The sequence below is a fragment of the Lineus longissimus genome, chromosome 5 (assembly GCF_910592395.1).
Source record: "Lineus longissimus chromosome 5, tnLinLong1.2, whole genome shotgun sequence".
NCBI classification, from domain to species: domain Eukaryota; kingdom Metazoa; phylum Nemertea; class Pilidiophora; order Heteronemertea; family Lineidae; genus Lineus; species Lineus longissimus.
Genome location: NC_088312.1, coordinates 4,876,989 through 4,895,593, shown reverse-complemented (window position 1 = coordinate 4,895,593; position 18,605 = coordinate 4,876,989). Strand labels below are relative to the sequence as shown.

General features: G+C 44.3%; 4 protein-coding genes across 4 annotated transcripts; 2 read left to right on the top strand and 2 right to left on the bottom strand.

Annotated features, from left to right (window-relative positions):
- The first annotated feature begins 1 nt into the window (after position 1).
- Positions 2-3,916, top strand: LOC135487730 (SH3 domain-containing protein Dlish-like). The gene is made up of 3 exons (XM_064771798.1): positions 2-50; positions 2,252-3,403; positions 3,615-3,916. The coding sequence occupies exons 1-3, from the start codon at positions 2-4 to the stop codon at positions 3,914-3,916; spliced, it is 1,503 nt and encodes a 500-aa protein (XP_064627868.1).
- Positions 3,917-5,857: 1,941 nt separating this feature from the next.
- LOC135487727 (SH3 domain-containing protein Dlish-like) lies at positions 5,858-7,890 on the bottom strand. Its single transcript, XM_064771794.1, has 3 exons — positions 7,842-7,890; positions 6,394-7,464; positions 5,858-6,135 (listed from the first exon to the last, which is right to left on the bottom strand). The coding sequence occupies exons 1-3, from the start codon at positions 7,888-7,890 to the stop codon at positions 5,858-5,860; spliced, it is 1,398 nt and encodes a 465-aa protein (XP_064627864.1).
- A 5,145-nt stretch (positions 7,891-13,035) lies between these two features.
- Positions 13,036-15,137, bottom strand: LOC135487726 (SH3 domain-containing protein Dlish-like). The gene is made up of 3 exons (XM_064771793.1): positions 15,089-15,137; positions 13,573-14,637; positions 13,036-13,313 (listed from the first exon to the last, which is right to left on the bottom strand). The coding sequence occupies exons 1-3, from the start codon at positions 15,135-15,137 to the stop codon at positions 13,036-13,038; spliced, it is 1,392 nt and encodes a 463-aa protein (XP_064627863.1).
- A 1,346-nt stretch (positions 15,138-16,483) lies between these two features.
- Positions 16,484-18,273, top strand: LOC135487722 (SH3 domain-containing protein Dlish-like). The gene is made up of 3 exons (XM_064771788.1): positions 16,484-16,532; positions 16,746-17,735; positions 17,972-18,273. The coding sequence occupies exons 1-3, from the start codon at positions 16,484-16,486 to the stop codon at positions 18,271-18,273; spliced, it is 1,341 nt and encodes a 446-aa protein (XP_064627858.1).
- Positions 18,274-18,605: the final 332 nt, after the last annotated feature.

Sequence of the window (18,605 nt, the reverse complement as noted above, 5' to 3'; positions counted from 1 at the left end):
GATGGCGTTTCTGTGTCCAGCTCGGATCAAGAAGGAATGGAAGAAGCGAGGTATGTACATTGTCTTATTTTTCCAATTACAAGTTTGGAGTTTTACATTTCTTGCTATTTGATGATTAGAAATATCGTGAATATCTTGAACTACTTATTATACCGTACTTGAAGCTGAGCAAAGCAATCAATCATGACAGTTCCTGAGATCAAGATGTGATAAAAAGATGTCGACCAAAACTGTCTCAAAAGACGGAAGATGGTCGCTATTATATATCTTTGGCGAATTTGTTCTTGAAAACCTCAACTGAGTTTTGTGTTGTACTCAACAGGGAGGTTTTACAGCAAAACATCCTAGTTGTCATTTATAAGTTTAGGCATGGAGATACTATTAAACTATTACTGTTATAAAACTTCCTTGGTTGAATCGTCTAATTTTACTTTGACAGTTGAACCCTATCATTGCAAAAGTACTTTGCAGACTATAGTCCCTACTTATGTCCCCCTGTCTAGATTATCCATCTTTTCAACCAAGTCTTCGCGACCATTTATACTCTAGTTTACACCATAGTATTCCTTTCGTTCTTGCATGACAGCTGTACCCACATGCACCTGGAGACAAAACTTGTTACAAACACCCAACAATGCGGACATGGTTCCTTATATTAGCGAATCTGGTCTTATATGCTCAGTTCATAATATCTTATTAGCACGAACAAATCTGTGAGAAACATTGACCCAAACTTTTAAAATAGCGTCTCAAAATGCTAATAGAAATAGTAGAAATAAAGATGTTTAGCAAGTAACCTTTAAACTTTACGACAGTACATGTATGTTTGTGACCAGTTGAAGAATCAAACCAACGAAAGTTGCACAATTGTTGTCCCATCATTAATGCCCAAAGCTTATTTCCTCCAAGCTTTTGCTCTAATTGTCACAAGCGCGCTGGTGCCCGTGTTTTCACAAGGGTCCATTCCAGCCACCATTGAGTAAATCACTGCCAACAAAAACAAAACTAACCATTGGTTTGTCTGATAAAAGAAACATTATTCCACACAGCTGGTGATGGTGACTTTGAATATTGCTTTAAAAACAAAGCTTCGCTTATCGCATTCCAGTGACAGGTTGAGTATTGAGATGCACCATTAGTAAAATTTGGTGATGCTTCTCGGTATGGTTAACATCATTTGAATTGTACCTTAAAATTTAAGAGATAACCTGTATTGCATATTTTATTGTACATGTACAGACAGACCCTTGTTCACAGTTTTGCCACATTTGGGGATATTTTTGAGTACTTGTGCATAGAATTCACCCTCTGTTGACAGCATTCCATCGCCCTCCTAAACCCCCAAGACCCCCCAACGAAAATCCCAGATTAAAGGACAATACAGAGGAACAGTTTCTAATCACCCATTCTCATTGCCAACAGATGAAAGGAGTGGCAAAGTACCGCCTTGCCACCTGTGGTGTCACAATCAAGGTCGTCGACGTACCCTGCCCACTTGTCGCTCGCTGGGCCCCAAACCGTTAGATCCAGCAGTGCAAGTCTCGTCACCTCGAAGGTTGAAAGCAGTCCTTAACCCCATACCATGTCTCCACTGGATGCACCTTTTAATCGATTCTAATCAGTCCCGTGTTTTGTCTTAAGGTCCAGTGTTATTTTGTCATTATAAATCTGGAACGTGACCTGAAGTGTGCACAGCCACAAAGCCCCATGTCTCCAAAATAGTTTTGAGCCATGTAGTTTTGAGTTTTTGTTTGAACAGTAATTAACTATTATAATGGTAAACACCCCAGATCTGCCTCAACGCATTCAGTAGACCTTAGAAAAATAGCCTCATCATCGGTCACACCGTTCTTAAATAATCTCAGAGATAAAATTACCCAGAACGTCGCGGGATGTTACGTACATCCTTTGTCTCTTTCACACGCATCTTCCTCAAACACAATTGAGTTATCACTGGCCTCTAAAACGAAAAGGATCTTAGCTCATCCGGAGGCAAGGCTTAAAATTCCTGAGATCAGTAAAGATCTCGGGGAAGTGAACTCATTGACGCGACAAATTAGTTGTCACTAGGTGTGTCTTAGCCCCAGGGTACATCCATCAAATGAGAACCGGGACCTTAACGGGTTGAACATGCAGATGATGTACCTTAGGTTGCTTTTCAGATTTACAAACAAAAGTCAGGTATTTGACACCAGTTTCCACAATAACAAATGCATGAGACTTATGTGTATCTCCTCTTCTGTCTTTCCAGTTCAAGCCAACTCCCGTCCACGAGACAAGCCCACCGCTCCAGGTCGCATCACCGGCAGCGCCAGCATGGATACCTTAGTCCGAGTCGCCGTGGAGAAGAACAACGGAGGCCGAAAGATGATAATGATGGTTCTGTACGACTTCACCCCCTACACTGACGATGAGTTAGGTGTGAAGAGAGGAGACCGAGTACGTGTCCTGTACCGAGAACTTGAGTGGGCCTACGCAATCAGAGACGACGGAGTTGAAGGCTTCCTGCCCTGGTCCTACCTCGCCTCTCCCGCAAAGCTCAGCAGACGAGCCGTACCTGGCGACGTTGGTTGTGACTGTCTACGCTGCACCGAACTCCACGCATCACCCGTTTCTTGTATGACGAAGAAGATGTCCTCGCTCACGCTCGCCTCGACGAAAGCTGTTCAATTCTCCACGGCTCCTTCTACGAACGATTCCACCGATTCTACAGACTCGTTTTCCCACAGCACGAGATCTAGAACCTGCCACAGCACGTCCGAGTCCGACAGCACAGCCAGCACCAACATGGATCACATTCGTTACAGACCCGCCGCAGACAACGTCGCACGCCTTGGAGCATACATTAGCAGCACTACGAAACTGAACCAAGACCCACGTAAACGCCAAGCCAGCCCCCGAGTCGAGATACCAGAAGGAGCGATCGCAGGACATGGTACAACCAGCGGCGTCTACACAGACAGCGACAGTCCACGAACCGATTCCGCACCATCTGATCACAGTCCAAACAGCAGACGACAAGTTAAGCCGAAACGAATTACATTCAAGCCCGCTTCCAGTGACTCCGATTCCGGATGCGAGCGGACGACGAAACCTCCCAAGCAGACGAGAACGAAAGACGCAAAGATCGCCAAGACACCGTCGCACGAAACGCAGCTATCTACGAGTATCGAAACGTTTGAGAAACAACCACTTGGTAACTACCTCGTGATGTTCCCGTTCGAAGCCAACCAAGAGAACGATCTATCCGTCCGTCCGGGAGAATTCGTGACCGCACTCAACAAAGACGATCCTGATTGGTATTGGGTGAAGACACGTGACGGTGAAGAGGGATTCGTTCCAAGCGCCTACCTCTGTGACGTCAAGGGACCCGACCTCCAGCAAGACTTGGATTGCTATAACGGTAAGTTGACATCATCCATTCCGTTAATCCAATCTTTTTAAGAAATTTGTTCGTGAATGATCCAAAGAGACTTGTCACAACCTGTCACAAAGCTGCATTCAGCCACAACATAGCAAATAATATTCTTTCACGGGTTTACTTACTCTATGTATATTTTGGATAGACCCATTCGAGAAAACTGCTCATAATCCATTCAATTTTGTTCTTGCAGCTGATGAATCTGCCATGACTGAAGACTGCTTCCCTGACGCACCGATCTTCACCTCGACACCCGCTCGTCCAACCATGAACAGACGACCGATGCCAAAAAAGATGTTGATCCTTTTCGACTACGAGGCCAGGCAGACCGACGACATCGGCGTGACGCAGGGCCAGTACGTTTACGCCGACATGGACAACCAACGTTTCTTGGACTGGATCTGGGTCTACTCGCCAGTGTCGCAGAAGGAAGGTTTCATCCCGAGAGAGTACACCAAGCCACCACAAGGAGCCCTCATGTCTACAGAGTTGTAAACGTGAAAACTACGAAATCCCGAAAGCGTTACGTCGTTTGGCACAACCGGTACATTGTCCCCGTAGGAGGACTATGGAGTTCGATGAATTTGAATCATATTCCAGCGGTTGCGACTTTTAACTGAAGATATTAGACTTTCGAGAACAATTTAATCCATACAAGGAGCTGTGATACTTTGGACTGTAATGTGCAATAGCAGATTGTGATAAAGTGAAAAATTGTAACAATGAGAGACAAAACGGACAACGAGATGTGTATAAACTGTTCAAGGACAATGTTGATGTCCTCTCAGTTGTTATAAACTGAGATTATATGGTGCTATGAATGATGATTTGGACTTCAAAATACATGTTATGATAACTGGACACTAGTTATTTCATGAGCAAAATACAGAAGAATGAGATGCAAATTTGTGGCGTACATTTGTCTTGACACTGTGGTGCAGAAACACCGTGTTTTGTAAATATCATTTATATATCTGCAACATAATGATTATAGTACCTCTGATAAATAAATTAGAGTTGATAAAATTGAAACGGAATGATACGCTTTAGTTATTATAGTACCTTTATGCATGTACATGTATTGTATTTTATCAATGCACATGTAAGGACGGATCACCAAGATGACATGGTCTTCTAGGCCCCATCACTACAGCCAAGTCTTCGGTGTACCTCTCTGAAAGTAAAACGTCCCTCCCTAAACCCCTGGAGAACCTGTCCCGCTAGAGACCAAATGATTTCCATTACAATATTCTAAAGAGAATCTCTTACAGACACGTTACAAGTTGTCAAACCATCTGACTCTCCGTCTCACACTGTCTTCTACCAGTACAACAACTTAACCAGTCGCCTCTCTCAATGTCTCCTGCTCACCTCTCTCACTGTCTCCGACAGACACTTTTTCATGGACCCAACTATCCGTCTTTCTCATTGTCTCCGACTGGCACATTTCAGGTTGTCCAACCACTCAACTACGGCACCTCTCTCCCACTGTCTCCGGCTGTCTCCCTTACTGTCTCCGACAGACACTCTCGGCTGTTCAACCACCCAACTACCCGTCTCTCTCACTGTCTCCCACAGACACATTCCAGGCTATAATACCACCCACCCGTCTCTCTCAATGTCTCCGACAGACACGCTACAAGTTGTCCAACCATCCGACTTCCCGCCTCTCTCACCGTCTCCGATAGACACATTTCAGGCAGTCTAACTGCATGTGCCTACCCGTTATTTGGACTGTCTCCTACAGACACATTTCAGACTGTCCAACCACCCACCTACCCGTCTCTCTCACTGTTCCCGAAAGACACATTTCATGCTTGCCAACCACCCAACCACTCGTCAATTCTCACTGTCTCTGAAAGATGCGTTGCTAGCTGCCTAATCATCCCACTACCCATCCCTCTCACTGTCTCCGACAGACAGATTTCAGGGTGTTCAATCACCCACCTATCCGTCTATCTTATCACCTGATTACCTGTCCCTCTGAATGTCTTTGACAGAGACGTTCAAAGTTTTTCGCACAACTCACACTCTCCAAGCAGACCAAATTGTGGCCGACTGAAGACAGTGAGAGAAACTTACCGATTTGATCGGGGACTACATGTAGATTGGGTTTTTCGGGTGTCTGTGAGACACAAGTTTCCAATTTACGAATGAAAGGAAATGGAACGAATATTTCAATTGTATCTTTTTTATTAACCATTATTGCAGTTACAATGCATAAATAATGTTTTTTTAACAACAACACTTTATTCCAAGTCTTTTGGCATTTCAGATTGTTCGATCAAAGCACCAGTGCCGGGTTAGCACAATCATATAGCACATAACGTCAAGACATCACATTGACGGCGAATGTTCGTGTTGTACCATCGTATTGCACTTTAAAACGTCAAACCTCGCATCTGCAGCGATACGAGAGTCTGCTTACGAATCGGTTCACTGCGGTGGCTTGGCGAAATCTCTCGGGATGAAACCTTCCTTCTGTGACACTGGAGAGTAGACCCAGATCCAGTCCAAGAAACGTTGGTTGTCCATGTCGGCGTAAACGTACTGGCCCTGCGTCACGCTGATGTCGTCGGTCTGCCTGGCCTCGTAGTCGAAAAGGATCAACATCTTCTTCGGCATCGGTCGTCTGTTCATGGTGGGACGAGCCGGCGTCGAGGTGAAGACCGGAGCGTCAGGGAGGCAGTCTTCAGTCATGGCAGATTCATCAGCTGTAAAGATACAAAGAAGATAAGGATTATAAGCGTTTTTTTACAAACGGGTGTTGCAAGTTAATGTTGACATAACAATGCATGATTTACATTTCTGCAGAGAGGTCGTGACCACGTTTGGTGTCTTTTGAGACAAGCTGTGACGGTCCTCGATGCATATAAAGATAGGTTGTGACTAATAAAAGCAATGCGTAATTTAGTATTGCAGATAACTGTCTGAAAAAGAAAGCATTTTCTAGATAAGTAATCGCAACTCACCATTATAGCTGTCCAAGTCTTGCGGTAGGGCGGGTCCCTTGACGTCGCAGAGGTAGGCGCTTGGTACGAATCCCTCATCACCGTCACGTGTCTTCACCCAGTACCAATCAGGATCGTCTTTGTTGAGTGCGGTCAAGTATTCACCCGGACAGACGGACAGATCGTTCTCTTGGTTTGCTTCGAACGGGAACATCACGATGTAGTTGCCGAGTGGTTGTTTCTCAAACGTTTCGATACTCGTAGACAGCTGCGTTTCGTGTGACGGTGTCTTGGTGGCGGTCTTTGCGTCTTTCGTTTTCGTCTGCTTTGGATCTTCCGTCGTCTGCTCGCATCCGGAATCAGTGTCGCTGGCCATGGTGACAGGCGTAATTCGTTTCGGATGAACTTGTCTTGTACTGGGATTGCGATTAGATGAGGTGGACTGGGTTCGTGGGCTGTCGCTGTCGTCAGTGTAAACACCGCTACTGGTACCATCGTCTCGTGGACTGGCTGGACGTATGTGGGCGTGTCGTTTCGGGGTGCTAGCAACGTATCCTCCAAGGCGTGCAATGTTGTCTGCGGCGGGTTTGTGGCGGATGTGATCAGTGCTGGCTGTGGTGTCGGACTGGGACGTACTGTTGTAGACTCTCGTACTCTGGGAGAAGGCGAAGCTGGAGGCATTCGTAGAGTGGTGGCCCGTTGAAAACTGGACAGCTTTAGTGGAGGCGAGCGTGAGGCCAGACATCTCGTTCGTCATATCGGCAAATGCTGATTCGTCTCTTGGCATCGGCGTTCGCCTGCTAAGCTTGGCAGGAGAAGCAAGGTAGGACCAGGGCAGGAATCCTTCAACTCCATCGTCTCTGATAGCGTAGGCCCACTCGAGTTCTCGGTAAAGTACACGTACTCGCTCTCCTCTCTTCACGCCTAACTCGTCGTCGGTACAGGGGGTGAAGTCGTGCAGAACCATCATGATCATCTTTCGGCCTCCGTTATTCTTCTCCAAGGCGACTCGGACTAAGGTATCCATGCTGGCGCTGCCGGTGATGCGACCTGGAGCGGCGGGCTTGTCTCGTGGACGGGAGCTGGCTTGAACTGGAAAGATAAACAGAAGACAAACATAAGACACAATCGTAACATGAAAATCAACACATGGTGGAATCTTTGCGGAGAAATTCGAAACATTGATGGGAGGCAGGGAATGAACAAGATTGCTGATTCTTCACAACCCATGTCACCCCTCCCCCAAGACACTTGAGATAACTTAAGGGGTCAGCTGTGTGTTAAATTTTCCATGGAATGATCTTTTTGTAATATTGGGTCCATGCACAACTGTCCTGGGGCTTAAATATGCTGAATTGGATGGGGTGGGTGGGTGGTTGGGTTTGTATTGACCAGGGTATCAATAGGGTCAAGTCAAAATCGGAAGTCGATATTGCAAATATAATAATGAAATATTGAACCCAACATACCTCGCTTCTTCCATTCCTTCTTGATCCTAGCTGGACACAGAAACGCCATCTTCGATTCGCAGACGATAAGTTGATAATCCACAAAATGAATCAACAAAGCACAACACAAGTAAGTTCTCAAAGCGATTTGTCAAATCCTTAAAAGGACGTACTAAAAGTATGATCAAAAGAGCAAGAGAAGTGATAAGAACAGATATTGAGATGTGAACGTTATGGAACCACAGATTGGAATGGTGACCCTTCGAAACTCCCCAGCTTATAAATGGCGGTTGCCAAAAAATGGGATGACTTCGATTTGCTATGACAAACAGGGTTAATAAGTGATGTTAATTAGTGATCGCGGTTCATGATTGGCCGTCAGTCGAAGAAATAATTAGGCTGCCCAACGCTGTGATGTATTTACACATAAAACTTATCATTTGTTTAATTAGTGTAAATTTAAATTAGTCAGTGAACTGTAATTAGCCGTGAGGATGTTAATTTATCGCAAGTTTTGTTCTATGATAAAATTCAAACTGTGTATTTGTGAGTTGAGAAGATACTATTCGACGGAAAATAAATGAATAAAAATAAAGATTTATTAGATATGGTATGCTTTCCTATTAAAATATTGTTCATAGTGATTAAAATTCAATCACTATTTACAAGAGATCCGTAAAACTACAGTACGTGCATGTGATCACTAAGAAAAGTGAATGGCGAATTACATGTTTAGACTGTAACAGTCTGATTCAAATGTAACTGCAAAGAAGCTATACATTGTATTGTGCATTAAGACGCAAAAACAATAACGCAAAAATCTCATGACATACACAAATTTAAAAAAAGATATAAAACACGAAATTTCCGTAATATGAAAAACCAAAACGTATTAAAAAAAAAAATTATTATAACTGTTCGTATTTGAACTGAATTACAAATCACTATAAAGATTCAATCAATTAATGAATAGATATCCCGTTGTCGTTGGCATAAAATCAAATCCTTCTGGTTGAATTTTAATCGACTATAATCGTTGTGTCTCGTATAACTGAACAGACTTCAGCAATCAAATTCAACTAATTACAATCATAATTACATATTTACTGACTGAAATTTACAACAAACTAATTGCAGAGCACGATGTGCAATTATGGTGATGTGCTAAATTATTGTCTCACTTACTGACGGCCTTGAACCGTAATCACTAATTTAGTAGTCTTTTCGAGAAAATGAGTATGTATCACGGATGTGGCAACCTGTCATTTATCATTTATAAGCTGGGGACTTTCCCAATGCCATCATTCGAATCTCTCATTCCACAACGTCCACATATCAAACAGTTATTACTTTTCGTGCGTCCACTTTAGAATTTGGCAACTCTCTTTTGGGAAAGATGGCATGTCTATGTCCTGCTCGATGCAAGAAGGAATGGAAGAAGCGAGGTATGTTGAGTTCGTTGTCATCCATTTCTTGAATTGGCAGTTTTATTTTCCCGTTCAATATTAAACTTATTGTTCGATCATTATCATTGAAATAACTGTTCTTTGAACTTGATATTCGGATACCTGCAGTTTTTGTGTCCACAAAATTGTCTTGATGTAATAGTTTTTCATGTTTTGTTTGCAACTTAGTTTTGTCTCTATTATCTTTCCAGTTCAAGCAAGCTACTGTCCACGAGACAGGCCCGCCGCTCCACGTCACATCACTGGCAGCACTGGCATGAATATTTTCGTCCGAACCGCCATGGAAAAGAATAACGGAGGTCGAAAGATGATAATGATGGTTCTCTACGACTTCATTCCCTCTACCTACGACGAATTGAGCGCGAAGAGAGGAGACAGAGTGATTGTACTTTACGGAGAACTCGACTGGGCCTACGTAATCAGAGACGACGGAGTTGAAGGATACTTGCCCTGGTCCTACCTCGCCTCTCCCGCCAAGTGTAGCAGACGAACGATGTCTACCGTCGAGTCACCAGCTCCCGATACGACGAACGACGTGTCCTTCCTCACGGTCGCACCCACCAAAGCTCTCAGTTTGTCTACGACGATCAATTCTTTGAACGAGTCTGATGATTCGAGCTCATCCGATTCAGACATCACCCCCATGAAATGTGTCCGTTGCAGTCCTTCCAAAGACAATAGCACTTGCCTTGCAGGATACGTCGCCAGCACCCCGAGAGACGCAAGCAGACGCCAAGCCAAACGACGAGAAGAGATTCGAGATGACAATACCAGCAGCGGTGTTTCCTCGGACAGTGACAACCCAACATCACCAACCAACTCGTCACCGAAATACAGACTCACGTTCAAGCCCGCCGTCAGCGACTCAGATTCCGGATGCGAGGAGACGAACGAAGATCCAAAGCAGACGAGAACGAATAACGTAACAACGCAGATGTCCCCGAGTATCGAAACGTTTGAGAAACAACCACTTGGCAACTACATCGTGATGTATCGTTTCGAAGCCTACCAAGAGAACGATCTGTCCGTCTGTCCGGGAGAAATCGTGACCGCACTCAACAAAGACGATCCTGATTGGTACTGGGTGAAGACACGTGAGGATGACGAGGGATTCGTACCAAGTGCCTACCTCTGCGACGTCAAGGGACCCGCCCTACCGCAAGATTTGGACAGCTATCATGGTGAGTTTAATTATTATTTGATTTCGTTACTTTTGAGACAATATCTAACTGACATAAGAAAAATAGCGCTCAACTACCGCCTGAGACATTCATCAGGGTTAATTAAGGAACATGTGAATAAATGTCCAACGATTAATATCAATTGCAAGCTATTCCTGTGGCTCTATTGAACTTGTACGACATCGTTTTGGTGAAAATGGTTATTTTATAATCCCCGCTTTGTCATCTCTTTTCAGCTGATGAATCTGCCTTAATCGAAGATGACTGCCCCCCGCATGCTCCTCTCCTTACCTCGACGCCGTCTCGTCCCACCATGAACAGACGACCGATGCCCAAGAAGATGTTGATCCTTTTCGACTACGAGGCAAGGCAGACCGACGACATCAGCGTGACGCAGGGCCAGTACGTGTACGCCGACATGGACAACCAACGTTTTTTTGACTGGATCTTGGTCTACTCTCCAGTGTCGCAGAAGGACGGTTTCATCCCGAGAGATTTCGCCAAGCCACCACACAGTGAAGCAGAATTCGTCGAGTAACGCACGTGTCGGCATAACGGGAACATTGAAGCGGACATTAAAATCAAAATCATTGGAGACGTGGCCGGTCCCTGAGTTATGTCCAAAGAGAGACAGTGCTTTGAAAGGGCAATGCACTGGGACAGAGTGCTCACCAAGAACTGTGATATTTTGACAATGTGCTTTTGGGTACAAGTTATTTTGATTGATACTGACGTTTGTCTTCGAAGACTGTTATGTCAGTTTCTCCTTCCAATGTGCTATTGATTTGGAGTTTAAAACGATAACCGAGACAGGTTGTTAAGGGATGACACTTATCAACATTATACCGAAAAACAGAATGGTGTAGGTGTATAATATCAGTCTTAAGTTATTACATTATTATATCAGATGTGTTAAATTTGTTATGCCCCGATGAGGCTTGTTAGAATTTTATGATGTCTTCACGATGACAGTTGTCATCTCAGGCATCAATGTTATTTGTAAATATCTTGTTATTACGCCAATTATGGTTATCACCTGAATAAATTGCTTTTCAGAACATAGAAGTACTAGTTTATTCTTAATGTTCCCCATCACTCTTAACCATTTTCAGTTCAACTGAAATTGATGAGTTAACTGTAAGTATGAAGTTCATCTAGTTGAAATTATCCATGCATTTTATCTGCGACTCTGTCCTAAAAGGACAGGTTTGTGACTTCGGCCTAAAGACAAATTTGAATGGAAAGTTATCAAACACTATGGAAGCTCTCTCCCATCCTGAGATTCAGGGTTTTTTTAATTCCTGCAACGTCTCATCCCAGAGGTGAATATTTGACTGCATGATACACTGTGAGAAAGTGTCCTAAAGACAGCGGATTTGATCATCACAGCAGGTGTATGTGAGAACACCAGGACCAAACTCTGATAACTCCGTCTCACAATGTCTTCGACCAGTACAAGAACTTAACTAATCGCCTATCTGAATGTCTCCTGCTCGCCTCTCTCCCTGTCTCCGACAGACACTTATTCATGGACCCAACTATCCGTCTTTCTCAATGTCTCCGACTGGCACATTTCAGGTTGTCCAACCACTCAACTACGGCACCTCTCTCCCACTGTCTCCGGCTGTCTCTCTTACTGTCTCCGACAGACACTCTAGGCTGTTCAACCACCCAACTACCCGTCTCTCTCACTGTCTCCCACAGACACATTCCAGGCTATAATACCACCCACCCGTCTCTCTCAATGTCTCCGACAGACACGCTACAAGTTGTCCAACCATCCGACTTCCCGCCTCTCTCACCGTCTCCGATAGACACATTTCAGGCAGTCTAACTGCATATGCCTACCCGTTATTTGGACTGTCTCCTACAGACACATTTCAGACTGTCCAACCACCCAACTACCCGTCTCTCTCACTGTTCCCGACAGACACATTTCATGCTTGCCAACCACCCAACCACTCGTCAATTCTCACTGTCTCTGAAAGATGCGTTGCTAGCTGTCTAATCAGCCAACTTCCCATCCCTCTCACTGTCTCCTACAGAGAGATTTCAGGGTGTTCAATCACCCAACTATCCGTCAATCTAATCATCTGATTACCTGTTACCTGAATGTCTTTGACAGAGTTGACAAAGTTTTTCGCACAACTCACTCTCCAAGCAGACCAAGTTGTCGTCTGTCAGTGGCCGACTGAAGACAGTCAGAGAAACTTAATGATTTGATCGGGGACTACATGTAGATTTGGTTTTTCGCGCCTCTGTGAGACACACGTTTCCAATTTAAGAATGAAAGGAAATGGAACGAATATTTCAATTGTATCTTTTTTATTAATCATTATTGCAGGTACAATGCATAAATAATGTTATTTAACAACAACACTTCATTCCAAGTCTTTTGGCATTTCAGATTGTTCGATCAAAGCACCAGTGCCGGGTTAGCACAATCATATAGCACATAACGTCAAGACATCACATCGACGGCGAATGTTCGTGTTGTACCATCGTATTGCACTTTAAAACGTCAAACCTCGCATCTGCAGCGATACGAGAGTCTGCTTACGAATCGGTTCACTGCGGTGGCTTGGCGAAATCTCTCGGGATGAAACCTTCCTTCTGTGACACTGGCGAGTAGACCCAGATCCAGTCCAAGAAACGCTGGTTGTCCATGTCGGCGTAAACGTACTGGCCCTGCGTCACGCTGATGTCGTCGGTCTGCCTGGCCTCGTAGTCGAAAAGGATCAACATCTTTTTTGGCATCGGTCGTCTGTTCATGGTGGGACGAGCCGGCGTCGAGGTGAAGACCGGAGCGTCAGGGAGGCAGTCTTCAGTCATGGCAGATTCATCAGCTGTAAAGATACAAAGAAGATAAAGATTATAAGCGGTTTATTTACAAACGGGGGTTGCAAGTTAATGTTGACATAAAAATGCATGATTTACATTTCTGCAGCGAGGTCGTGACCACGTTTGGTGTCTTTTGAGGCAAGCTGTGACGGTCCTCGATGCATTTAAAGATAGGTTGTGATTAATAAAAGCAATGCGTAATTTAGTATTGCAGATAACTGTCTGAAAAAGAAAGCATTTTCTAGGTAAGTAATCGCAACTCACCATTATAGCTGTCCAAGTCTTGCGGTAGGGCGGGTCCCTTGACGTCGCAGAGGTAGGCGCTTGGTACGAATCCCTCATCACCGTCACGTGTCTTCACCCAGTACCAATCAGGATCGTCTTTGTTGAGTGCGGTCACGTATTCACCCGGACAGACGGACAGATCGTTCTCTTGGTTTGCTTCGAACGGGAACATCACGATGTAGTTGCCGAGTGATTGTTTCTCAAACGTTTCGATACTCGTAGACAGCTGCGTTTCGTGTGTCGATGTCTTGGTGGCGGTCTTTGCGTCTTTCGTTTTCGTCTGCTTTGGATCTTCCGTCGTCTGCTCGCATCCGGAATCAGTGTCGCTGGTGACAGGCGTAATTCGTTTCGGATGAACTTGTCTTGTGCTGGGATTGCGATTAGATGAGGTGGACTGGGTTCGTGGGCTGTCGCTGTCGTCAGTGTAAACACCGCTACTGGTACCATCGTCTCGTGGACTGGCTGGACGTCTGTGGGCGTGTCGTTTCGGGGTGCTAGCAACGTATCCTCCAAGGCGTGCAATGTTGTCTGCGGCGGGTTTGTGGCGGATGTGATCAGTGCTGGCTGTGGTGTCGGACTGGGACGTGCTGTTGTAGACTCTCGTACTCTGGGAGAAGGCGAAGCTGGAGGCATTCGTAGAGTGGTGGCCCGTTGAAAACTGGACAGCTTTAGTGGAGGCGAGCGTGAGGCCAGACATCTCGTTCGTCATATCGGCAAATGCTGATTCGTCTCTTGGCACCGGCGTTCGCCTGCTGAGCTTGGCAGGAGAAGCGAGGTAGGACCAGGGCAGGAATCCTTCAACTCCATCGTCTCTAATAGCGTAGGCCCACTCGAGTTCTCGGTAAAGTACACGTACTCGCTCTCCTCTCTTCACGCCTAACTCGTCGTCGGTACAGGGGGTGAAGTCGTGCAGAACCATCATGATCATCTTTCGGCCTCCGTTATTCTTCTCCAAGGCGACTCGGACTAAGGTATCCATGCTGGCGCTGCCGGTGATGCGACCTGGAGCGGCGGGCTTGTCTCGTGGACGGGAGCTGGCTTGAACTGGAAAGATAAACAGAAGACAAACATAAGACACAATCGTAACATGAAAATCAATACATGGTGGAATCTTTGCGGAGAAATTTGAAATATTGAAGGGAGGCAGGGAAGGAACAAGATTGTTGATTCTTTTCAACCCATGTCACCCCTCCCCCAAGACACTTGAGATAACTTAAGGGGTCAGCTGTGTGTTAAATTTTCCATGGAATGGGCTTTCGGTTTAAGTTTAAGAGATATATAGGGTGTAAAATGCCTGCGCAAAATGGAGAGGGGCGAGACTGGGGATCATTTTGTTATGTTGGGTCCATGCGCAACTGTCCTGGGGCTTAAATTTGCTGAATTGGATGGGGTGGGTGGATGGTCGGGTTTGTATTGACCAGGGTATCAACAGGGTCAAGTCAAAATCGGAAGTCGATATTACTAATATAATAATGAAATATTGAACCCAACATACCTCGCTTCTTCCATTCCTTCTTGATCCTAGCTGGACACAGAAACGCCATCTTCGATTCGCAGACGATAAGTTGATAATCCACAAAATGGATCAACAAAGCACAACACAATTAAGTTCTCAAAGCGATTTGTCTAATCCTTAAAAGGACGTACTAGAAGTATGATCAAAAGAGCAAGAGAAGTGATAAGAACAGATATTGAGATGTGAACGTTATGGAACCAAAGATTGAAATGATGGCTATTGGAAACTCCCTAGCTTATAAATGGCGGTTGCCAAAAAATGGGATGACTTCGATTTGCTATGACAAACAGGGTTAATAAGTGATGTTAATTAGTGATCGCGGTTCATGATTGGCCGTCAGTCGAAGAAGTAATTAGGCTGCCCAACGCTGTGATGTATTTACGCATAAAACTTATCATTTGTTTAATTAGTGTAAATTTAAATTAGTCAGTGAACTGTAATTAGTCGTGAGGTTGTTAATTTATCGCAAGTTTTGTTCTATGATAAAATTCAAACTGTATATTTGTGAGTTGAGAAGATACTATTCGACGGAAAATAAATGAATAAAAATAAAGATTTATTAGATATGGTATGCTTTCCTATTAAAATATTTTTCATAGTGATTAAAATTCAATCACTATTTGCAAGAGATCCCTAAAACTACAGTACGTGCATGTGATCACTAAGAAAAGTGAATGGCGAATTACATGTTTAGACTGTAACAGTCTGATTCAAATGTAACTGCAAAGAAGCTATACATTGTATAGTGCATTAAGACGCAAAAACAATAACGCAAAAATCACATGACATACACAAATTTAAAAAAAAGATATAAAACACGAAATTTCCGTAATATGAAAAACCAAAACGTATTAAAAAAATTTATTATTATAACTGGTCGTATTTGAACTGAATTACAAATCACTATAAAGATTCAATCAATTAATGAATAGATATCCCGTTGTCGTTGGCATAAAATCAAATTCTTCTGGTTGAATTTTAATCGACTATAATCATTGTGTCTCGTATAACTGAAGAGACTTCAATCAAATTCAACTAATTACAATCATAATTACATATTTACTGACTGAAATTTACAACAAACTAATTGCAGAGCACGATGTGCAATTATGGTGATGTGCTAAATTATTGTCTCACTTACTGACGGCCTTGAACCGTAATCACTAATTTAGTAGTCTTTTCGAGAAAATGAGTATGTATCACGGATGTGGCAACCTGTCATTTATCATTTATAAGCTGGGGACTTTCCCAATGCCATCATTCTAATCTCTCATTCCACAACGTCCACATATCAAGCAGTTATTACTTCTCCTGCTCTGGAATTCTACATTACGTGCGTCCACTTTAGAATTTGGCAACTCTCTTTTGGGAAAGATGGCATGTCTATGTCCTGCTCGATGCAAGAAGGAATGGAAGAAGCGAGGTATGTTGAGTTCGTTGTCATCCATTTCTTGAATTGGCAGTTTTATTTCCCGTCTTTAATATTAAACTTATTGTTCGATCATTATCATTGAAATAACTGTCCTTTGAACTTGATATTCGGATACCTGCAGTTTTTGTGTCCACAAAATTGTCTTGATGTCATAGTTTTTCATATTTTGTTTGCAACTTAGTTTTGTCTCTATTATCTTTCCAGTTCAAGCAAGCTACTGTCCACGAGACAGGCCCGCCGCTCCACGTCACATCATTGGCAGCACAAGCATGAATATCTTCGTCCGAACCGCCATGGAAAAGAATAACGGAGGTCGAAAGATGATAATGATGGTTCTCTACGACTTCATTCCCTCTACCTACGACGAATTGAGCGCGAAGAGAGGAGACAGAGTGATTGTACTTTACGGAGAACTCGACTGGGCCTACGTGATCAGAGACGACGGAGTTGAAGGATACTTGCCCTGGTCCTACCTCGCCTCTCCCGCCAAGTGTAGCAGACGAACGATGTCTACCGTCGAGTCACCAGCTCCCGATACGACGAACGACGTGTCCTTCCTCACGGTCGCACCCACCAAAGCTCTCAGTTTGTCTACGACGATCAATTCTTTGAACGAGTCTGATGATTCGAGCTCATCCGATTCAGACATCAAATCCATGAAATGTGTCCGTTGCAGTCCTTCCAAAGACAATAGCGCTTGCCTTGCAGGATACGTCGCCAGCACCCCGAGAGACGCAAGCAGACGCCAAGCCAAACGACGAGAAGAGATTCGAGATGACAATACCAGCAGCGGTGTTTCCTCGGACAGTGACAACCCAACATCACCAACCAACTCGTCACCGAAATGCAGACTCACGTTCAAGCCCGCCGTCAGCGACTCAGATTCCGGATGCGAGGAGACGAACGAAGATCCAAAGCAGATGAGAACGAATAACGTAACAACGCAGATGTCCCTGAGTATCGAAACGTTTGAGAAACGACCACTTGGCAACTACATCGTGATGTATCGTTTCGAAGCCTACCAAGAGAACGATCTGTCCGTCTGTCCGGGAGAAATCGTGACCGCACTCAACAAAGACGATCCTGATTGGTACTGGGTGAAGACACGTGAGGATGACGAGGGATTCGTACCAAGTGCCTACCTCTGCGACGTCAAGGGACCCGCCCTACCGCAAGATTTGGACAGCTATCATGGTGAGTTTAATTGTTATTTGATTTCGTTACTTTTGAGACAATATCTAAATGACATAAGAACAATAGCGCTCAACTACCGCCTGAGACATTCATCAGGGTTAATTAAGGAACATTGTTAATAAATGTCCAACGATTAATATCAATTGCAAGCTATTCCTGTGGCTCTATTGAACTTGTACGACATCGTTTGGTGAAAATGGTTATTTTATAATCCCCGCTTTGTCATCTCTTTTCAGCTGATGAATCTGCCTTAATCGAAGATGACTGCCCCCCGGATGCTCCTCTCCTTACCTCGACGCCATATCGTCCCACCATGAACAGACGACCGATGCCCAAGAAGATGTTGATCCTTTTCGACTACGAGGCAAGGCAGACCGACGACATCAGCGTGACGCAGGGCCAGTACGTGTACGCCGACATGGACAACCAACGTTTTTTTGACTGGATCTTGGTCTACTCTCCAGTGTCGCAGAAGGACGGTTTCATCCCGAGAGATTTCGCCAAGCCACCACACAGTGAAGCAGAATTCGTCGAGTAACGCACGTGTCGGCATAACGGGAACATTGAAGCGGACATTCAAATCACAATTATTGGAGACGTGGCCGGTCCCGGAGTTATGTCCAAAGAGAGACAGCGCTTTGAAAAGGCAATGCACTGGGACAGAGTGCTCACCAAGAACTGTGATATTTTGACAATGTGCTTTTGGGTACAAGTTATTTTAATTGATACTGACGTTTGTCTTCGAAGACTGTTATGTCAGTTTCTCCTTCCAATGTGCTATTGATTTGGAGTTTAAAACGATAACCGAGACAGGTTGTTAAGGGATGACACTTATCAACATTATACCGAAGAACAGAATGGTGTAGGTGT